This window comes from Buteo buteo, chromosome 13, assembly GCF_964188355.1.
Source record: "Buteo buteo chromosome 13, bButBut1.hap1.1, whole genome shotgun sequence".
Taxonomy (NCBI): Eukaryota; Metazoa; Chordata; class Aves; order Accipitriformes; family Accipitridae; genus Buteo; species Buteo buteo.
This window is the reverse complement of record NC_134183.1, coordinates 7,262,169-7,271,000: the sequence shown is the minus strand read 5'-3', so window position 1 is coordinate 7,271,000 and position 8,832 is coordinate 7,262,169. Positions and strand designations below refer to the sequence as shown.

General features: G+C 47.7%; 1 protein-coding gene across 1 annotated transcript; it reads right to left on the bottom strand.

The window, feature by feature from the left end:
* Positions 1-1,414: 1,414 nt before the first annotated feature.
* Positions 1,415-6,234, bottom strand: TOB1 (transducer of ERBB2, 1). Its single transcript, XM_075044415.1, has 2 exons — positions 6,075-6,234; positions 1,415-3,351 (listed from the first exon to the last, which is right to left on the bottom strand). The coding sequence occupies exon 2, from the start codon at positions 3,212-3,214 to the stop codon at positions 2,234-2,236; it is 981 nt and encodes a 326-aa protein (XP_074900516.1). The 5' UTR covers positions 3,215-3,351; positions 6,075-6,234; the 3' UTR covers positions 1,415-2,233.
* Positions 6,235-8,832: the final 2,598 nt, after the last annotated feature.

Below are 8,832 nucleotides of genomic sequence, written 5' to 3'. Positions count from 1 at the left end.
TCTAATTCCCTTTAAAAGCAAAATCATCCACTTAAAATTAGATACCAAACAATGCACTTTTAAGTGCGGTTCTGTCCACGGATGTGCCGTTAGTGGAAAGACAAACCAGATGGCAAACTCAATAAAAAGGAGCCAGTTAAACAGAGACAGATGAATGCCTAAAAAAACCTTCGCTCCATTACTGCTTTTGAATTGGTTGTCATGGCATTAGAAATTGATACCATTGTCAGCCTCACATCTCCACCCCGTCCATTTCTTCACAGCCTCTGTCCAAAGCAAAGATCTCACACTGGTGTTGAAAAACACCCTCGTCCTTACAGCACTAGGCTATTTCCACCAAAACTCTGCTCACGCCAAACTGGGGGTGTATGCCTGCGTGGAATTTACACCTTTTGTAAAAGCAAGCGCATCAAACGGGAAAAGACTGATCTTCAGTCTCAAATTCCAGTTTCAGAATACTAAAGTTCGGATAATTCTAATCTTGTACTCCTTCTGTGGCGTACCATTCATCATCACTAGCCAAAGGACTATCCACTTAGCATGTATCTTCTTTTTGTACCACTGGAACTGCTATGGAAAATAAGCTGACATTTGTTAGACTTACACATTAAAGAAGTAAGTTTCTCTTCCCCTTGACAATGTCCATTAGCAAGGAACGCTATTTGCCGAACAGACGGGAAAGACTAAGGGATGCAACTTCAAAACAGCCCTGGAAAAGCTGAGTTGTTTTGTCAGCCTCTGAATTCTTTCTCCTCCCACTCACATTCACATTTTGAGAATCTATTAAGTTAAAATTGGTAAAATCCACCAAAATAAAAACCTTAGAATGTCACATTGTAGTTGCATTACATTTCTCTTTTTAATAGAGCGTATAAAATGAAAGTTTACAATGAGTTTAGTAAACTGTAAATCAGCACTTTTATTCAGTCTAGTTTCTGAGCTATTAATCCCTAATACAGAAACAGAACGCTGATGCATTGGTCTCGGACCTCTCGAGATAATAGTTCAAATCCATTCTGATGACATGGAAAGTGAATTTCATTGAATCACCTGAGTCCCTTCCAGATACATCATATCACACAATAACTCAACATTCACATAGCTTATAGTCTTAACTCTCAAGGAAAAAAAAAAAAAAAAATTACCTTCTGACTTCAGTGAGCTGCAGTTACAGAAAACAAGTGAAAGTTTGCTCAAATAATTGTAAGCAAGTACTTAACCAGGCTATGTGCTTTGTCAGTAGTATTTTAGGTAAAGCAACCCATTATTGTGGTGCATCAATACAGCAACCCTTTCCATCGCTCCTTTGTGATGCACTGAGTCAGACTTTTTTGCATCATTAGCACTGACAACACAATAAATGCAGCGCTCCGATCTTCAGCAGAACAGTAAAAACACAGACCACGACAGTCAATTAATTTTAAAGAATTTTAATACAAACTTAATATAAACTATTTCAGTCCCTCTTAACATGTAAGACACTGACTCAAAATACTTTTATACCTTTTTTCAAGTATTGCACAATGTAGGTACAAAATTAATATTTACGATTACATTTTCTTCCATAATATATAGCAAAAATCTTTAAACTTTTAACAGAAAATACAATTTGTGTTTCTTTTGAAAAAAGCAAATATTTCGTACATTTTAATTCCACCACTAAGGAATATTCTGTACACAACTTTTAATTTTTTTTAGAATTGATGTCTTTAAGATGGATATCTTACAATTTCAGTAAAAAAAATACAACATGAAGCTGCTGCAGCTGTCACAGATCACTGTAGTAAAAAGATATAAATGCAATACCATGTTGTAGAAACAATATATATACTCTGATATTTTACAAACTTTGTACTAAATTAAATTATACAATTAGAAAAAGACCAATAAACCCACCTATTAGTGCCAATTTTTTTAATATATATACATATATGTTTGTGGACATATATATATACACACGTGAAAAAAATCAGCCACGTCCTTGCTATATCTTAAATACTGTAAGAGGCCATATTTTGAGAGTATATTTTTGTAATGTACAGTCAGTATAAAATAATTTTGTGCTTGGTTGGCAAATGAAAAAATGATGCATGTTGTATTTATCTAACCAAGCCCGAATGTATTCATACTACAAGCCTTAAAAAAAATCTCAAGAGGTGGAAAAAAAGATACACCCTTGGGTACGTGCATTTTAACTTGTACAATAGTATTTACTTGTATTTCACTTTTATTTTTAGTTAGCCATAACTGGCTGGAATTGCTGGTTAGAATACTGCATGTTGTTTAAACTAAAATTCAAGCCATCCACAAAAGACTTCTCATTTAGACCTCCATAGGCTGCAAACACATCAAAGGCATTACTGTACTGGAGAGGACTGAGGTTAAGGGGGCTGTCACCAGGAAAGATGCTACTGGTACTACCTTGACCCTGCATGTTGGGGAAAATAAACTCCTTTGCGTTAGGAGAAAGGGCAGAAGTCTTCTGCTGTTGCTGTTGCTGCTGCTGCTGACTGCCTAAGCCAAGCCCGTAGAGAGAGTGCATGGAGGAGGAAAGGGCTTTCTGCTTCAACAGGTCATTGACATTCAAGCCAAGGTTGGTGGGAGAGGTGCGGGCGACCTTGTTGCTACGGCCGCTATTCTTCATTTTGGTCGAGCCAAACTTGGTGGCAGCAAATGTGGCAGTGGTGAAGGTTAAAGGCTGAGTGGAGCGGGGCATGAAAGTTGGGCTCACAGCAGCAGAGTGACCAAAGGGAGGAGAAGGAGAACTAGACACTGAAGATGCTGGGTCACTAATTGGCATGAACACCTGGGCCTCTGGGTTAAAGCTGTTCTTGATTTCCTTATCCAACTCACATCCATTTTCATTATCATCCACATAAAGCACTTTCACTGGTCCCTTTTCACCGATTTGGTATGAAACCTCAAACGGGTCAATCCAAACACTAAGATCCTGAGGCAAGTTGCCACGAACATCATCAATGTCCAAACCACTCTCTTTGGATGCTTGTTCTATGACTGGGTCCACTTTCTCCCCTATATGTATACATCTAAACCCTGATCCTTTGTATGGCTTTTCTGGATACCAGTGCCCTTCATACTTCTTCTTAAGAAGTCTTTCAAGCTCTTCACCAAAAATGTTGACACGTCGTCTGGGAAGCTTATTGTACAAATATGAAATAATAAAATTGAGTGCTACTTGGATTTCAAGCTGCATAGCTGCTATGCCACAAAGTTATAAGTCTGTTTCAAAACCCGAAGAAGAAAGTGTTCAAGATGCCACAGGGAAACAAAATTTCATTCAAAGTGCTGATTCTAGTTGATTATTATCCTTCACCTTGAGTGCTCTTGTTCCTTTAAGAAAAAACAAAAGCAAACACATCCAAATAAGGAAAGCGTAAGATCAAGCTCCAAGGCCTATTCTTTTAGCTTCATTTTCTGCATAAGAGTACTTTTTAAATCAAAAAATGTCCATCAAACTATCTATGTTCATGCCTGCAGAAGGTAAGGATGTCAACTACATTCAGTATGGCTTACAAACAATACTGCAGAAGATGCACTAGGCATGTGTTTACATATACAGCATGGGGCATTTCAAAATCACATGAGCTTGCCATTTAGTTATTCACAAAGCAGCAAGGATAATTTTTAAGACATCACAGAACTGCCAGGCCTGTCAAGGGTTCAATTACCAACCCATATTTGGATGATTTATAGTACTCAGCTGCAAAATTTAGCACCAGACTATTAGTTTAGCTTGAAAGGTCTCAGTCCAAGGGTCATTTATCATTTTAAAGTTTGCAAACATATTGGTTGCACCGTAAGCTACAGAATTATAAAAATGTTAACAGCTGCTTTAGAAGATTTCACACAAATAGCTAAAATTATGCAACATTTATTTTAAGTCCAAGCAAACCATCCGCATAAACTGTGTGCTGGCGAAATCATGCTAACTGAAGAGAAAATGTCCGCTGTACATACACAACAATTCTCCCTCGGAATAGCTAAAATGATAATGCAGTCAATGCATACAAAATAGATGCATGTATCTTCTGTCATAAGGGTGGCAATGACCGTGAAATTACTACAATAAATTAATTCACAGATTGTTCCCTTTCTACAAATTGTTATTTATTAACAAAGTAACATATTAATATATACTAAATTCATATATCACACTGTCTATAGTTCAGATTTCAAAAAGTTACTAGAGCTAACAGGGCTTTTGCTAGCCTCAAAAACGATTGCTTTTCTCTTTCTCCATGACTCCATTTTATATTTAATATAAAATATGGTTGCCACTCCTTCACAAAGGACAAAAGAGAAATTAGCCATCTAAAGTTAAAGAAGGGACAAGAATCAAGTATTAGCACAGGTACTGCTAACAAAAATCCTGCAGTACCTTAAGCATAAAGGTACTCATCCACAGGAGACACTTTTGTTCAAAAAGTTCCAGTGAAAGAAAATATCTATTTCTTGGCTCAAGTTAAAGGCCCAACGAGAATTTCAATTAACAGTGTGCTTTTCTGCACTGCATCACTAGGAACAAAATTTAGCATAGCTGTCACTAATGATTAGAGAAATGAAAGTCAGTATCAAAATCCTTTAACAATGTGAATACAATGCTTTTTTATTTCTTGCTCCAAATAATCTCCTTTTAAAGTCTGGAACCCTATTTCCAAGCCACTCGTGTTCTCCCCAACATGGCATGGGAATAGTTTGAAAGCTTGTACGATAAGGCGACCTTTAAACGTTTGCTGGATCAGCACTGGGTGGGGATAAGGAAAAGATCAAGGGCAAACAGAAGATATTTACAAAAGGGACACAATCAGTACAGAAAAGCTGATTGGGTGGTTAAAAGGGGCATTTAAAAATGATTTATTAATCCATCTGTTTTGTTTCCCTTCCTCCGTGTCCTTTGGGAAAGAAATGATCCTTGCAAGGCACACCGGGCAGACGCTATAAATTTTTCTCAGCCCCAAAACTGATCCACGGTACAAGCAAGCAGCTGATCAAACAAATCAGCTTGATCATTCCAAACTTTTTTTTTTTTTCTCCCCTAAATTTAAAGAGGACAGTATTTCTGAGGGATGGAAGCCCATGAACTGCTCCCGGAGCAGAGCCCTGCGCTGGGGGTTAGAGGCAGGAGCCTTAAGCAGTGTGGGGAGTTACATAACCAGGCAGTCGGGTCTCATTAGATTTCTGCTCACAGCCCTGGGAGCTCCGGCAACAGCAGGAGGAGGAGGAGGAGGAGGAGGAAGAGCATTTTCTGAGCCCGAAAGAAAGAAAATGAAGAAGAGGAAGGGAGATGACTAGAAGGAGGGGGGGGGGGGGCTGCAAGGCCCCTCTCCTCAGCACACAGGCCAGCACCCCGGGCCCGGCGACACCCCCCCCCCCCCGGGCAGGGTCCTAGAGGACGGGTGCCAGCGCTGTCCGGAGAGGCCCAGCGCAAGCAGCAGCTATTAGTCAGCCGGCAACGCTCACTCCTCCCAGCCTGAGCGCGTCCAGGGACCGCCTTGGGAGGGACCCTCTCGCAGCCCGGTTCCCCGGGCCGTGCCCTCTCCGAGGGGGGGGGGGCTCGCCGCCGGTCCCCACGCCCTCCCTTCCCATCGGGCGTCCCCCCACGGCACCCCCGGCCCTGTCCCCTTCCCCGCCTCAAGTCCCCCGTCACCGCGGGGTCGTGACCGCCTCGGTACCCCGGGGGCCGTCCGCCATCACGGCCGGGCCCCGTGCTCGCCTCGGCATCCCCGCCTCAGGGGCCGGGGCCGCCTCAGCCGCCGGGGCCGGGCGGTGGCTGCCTCAGGGCCCCCCGCCACGGTGGCCGGGGCCGCGCCCGCCTCAGCGCCCCCCCCCCACCCGCCGCCCCTCCTCGCCTCAGGGGCCGGGCGGTGGCTGCCTCAGCCCCCTCGGTCGCCTCACGGCCGGGGCCGGGCGGTGGCTGCCTCAGCCCCCCCTCCACCCCGCGCCGCAGCGCCTGCCTTCGGCCTGGACCCCCCCCCCCCCCCATACACGCACCCCAGCGCACATCCCCGCGTCGTCCCGGGCCGTCCCCCCCGCCCTCAGCGAGCGGTACTCACCCCGGTGGGTGTGCGGGGAGTAGTGCAAACAATCCCGGCGGGGGTGTGAGTGCGGGGCGGGGGCGGGGTGCGGCTCAGCACCCGACCCCCATCTCCGAGAGCCGGCTCCCTCGGCGAGGATGGGAGGGGAAAGGAAAGAGGAGAGAGAAAAAAAAAAAAAAAAAAAAAAAAAAAAGAAAGGGAGGGGGGAGGGTTGGAAAAAAAAAAAGGGGGGGGAAGGGAAAGGGGGGGAGGGCTGCGCTGCTCACACCCCCACGACGGGCGCGCTCGGCCGCCGCAGCTGGGCTCCTTCTGCTACTGCCTCGCCGCTCGGCGCGCCCCTATATATCGCCTCCCATCCCCCGCCCCCCGCCGCGCCCCGCCCCCGCGCCCCGCCCGGCCCCGCCCACCGGCCCCGCCCTCCAGAGGCTCGTCGCCGGTCTGGGGCCCCGCCCCACCACCCGCCTGGCCCCCGCCTCCCCGGGCCCCGCCCCCTCGCGCGCAGGGCCCGGCCGCTCTCACCCCTTCCCCCACCCCGGCGTGGAGGGGCAGCTGTCTACGTCAGCTCGCTCCTCACCTCAGAACACCGTTGCGTCACTGCCGACGTCAAACCCTGCCCTCGCGCCCCTCAGCTCCGCAGGGAAGGGGGGGGGGGGGGGGGCCGCGCTGAACTACATCTCCCATGACCGCCGCTGCGACGCGGCACGGGGCGGGGGGGCGGTCGGCGACGGCCCGCGGGGAACTCGGCCGCGGCGATCGCGGCTCCGCGGGGGCCGGCAGCCCGCCTGGACGGCGCGGGGGAGGGAGGGCGCACCCCACGGCCCCTCACGCTCAGGGGCGAGGGGCCAGCGAGGCCCCACGGCGGCGGCGGCCGCGCCCGCCCTGACAGGAGGGGCTGCGGAGCGGCACCCCCGCCGCGCCCGGCGGGTCCCTCACAGCTCCCCCTCGCCCCCCCTTTACCCGCCGAGGCTAAAAATACTCCCCACAGGTAGCAACGCTGACCGATTGGCTGCCTGCCCGCCCTGGTAGCCGCCTGATTGGTCACTCGGTATCGAGGAGGAAGACGTCAAACCCCAGTTTTGGGGGGAAAAAAGTTGCGGGGGGGGGGGGGGGGCGCAGCCGCCGCCTCAGGGCTCGCGGGAGCCGCTGTGGGGAGGCGCGGGGCCGGGTGAGGGAGGTCGGGCCGGCGGCGGCCCGGCCGAGCCTGGGGACCGAGCCGGGCGCCAGGGCCTTCGCCCAGCGCCGGTGCCGCCGAGCCTGATTTGGGCCTGTCGGGAACAGCCCTGCGGCCCGGCCTTATTTTAACCGCGGGGGCACGGCTAAATCGGGAGGCAGCGGCTGGGGAAAAGCGGGGGAGCCTGCGAGGCAGCGGGCGAGCGCCGGGGCCGCCGCCTCCTTCCCGCACCGAGAGACGTTTGGGAGGAGAACCAGGCCCGGTGGCGGGGGAGCCGGGCCCTCCGTTCATTAAAACATCACCGGTTTTGCTCTTTAAGCAGCGCTTGCGGGTGTTGTTAGGGTTGGGGTTGGTATGGTGAGCTTCAAACCGGCGAGCAGGAGCGGGTTTTGGAGGACGAACTGCGGAGGTTTTCTCTTTCTCCTCCTCTTGCTCTGTGTTTGTATAATAATAAAGCATTTTGGCATAAACGCTGCATGGGCCCCAGGAGAGATTTGGAAATGCCAGTCAGAAGAAATGCCAGGGCTTTAACCATTTGGAGCTTAGAATATATACAGGACTGCGTGGGAGGCAGGAGCCTGAAAACCAAAATGTTAAGGAAAGGAAGATAGCAAGGGTAATATTTGAGATTTTCCACAGCTGAAAATTTCTGCTGGAAGGCCTAATTCATTGTAAAACACATGGTTTTATATCAGTGTTGATGCTGCAAGGATCGCAATATTGCAAACAACTTGAAAATCTTAATTCAGACTCCAAGCAGTTATGATTTTTTCCCCTATTTTTCATTCATTTTTAACCATAAAGGGTTGCATGGGCCTTCAGTGAAAATTGGGTCATCTGTCATCACCAGGCACCCCAAATGGAAAATAAAGTATGAAGATTGTAAAATTATAAGCATTGGCAACTGGGAGACTACTGGGAATTGCTGTAGCACAGCTGGGAATCCAAATGAGAGTCTTGGATTTTTGTTCTGAACAAGTTGTCATTCCTTTTAACATGAAAATTAAGAGACAATGTGAAATGACTACCGAAACAGATAAGATGAAAAGACAAATACCGTGGTTGGTTTGTTGTTTGTTGGTTTGGTTTTCTTTTCAAAATTAGAACTTAAGGAATCTCCCTGGTACAACACACACTGAACAAATTGACAGCTAACATCAGCTGTGTCAGTGAACAGTTCAGCGTGTTACGGTGCTCAGTTCTGCGCTGACTGGGGTAGCAGCAGCAGCAGATTTCCCTTTGAAGTGGAAAAAACTGCACAACTCCGTAGATCAGTGTTTTCAGGTGAGATTTCTTAAGGAGCTTTACAAACTGCCTAACTGCTGCTGAGTTGCTAAAAAAAAAAAAAAAGGTTGTAAAAGCAGAGACTTTCTTTTAAATGGCTTTAACACTACATGAGAAGCATTAGGAACTGAATTAAATATACAGAGCTAATACATTTATAATCAAGGCAGCTGTGAGATCCTTTAAAGCTGTGAAAATGGTGATGTACTTTTCTGTGGCTTATGTAAAGGAAGCTTCTAATGCAGTCAATGCTAAAATTGCATGCTATTGAACAAATCCGATGTTAAATGTTAAAGACAGGTGATTGCCCTAAGAATAACC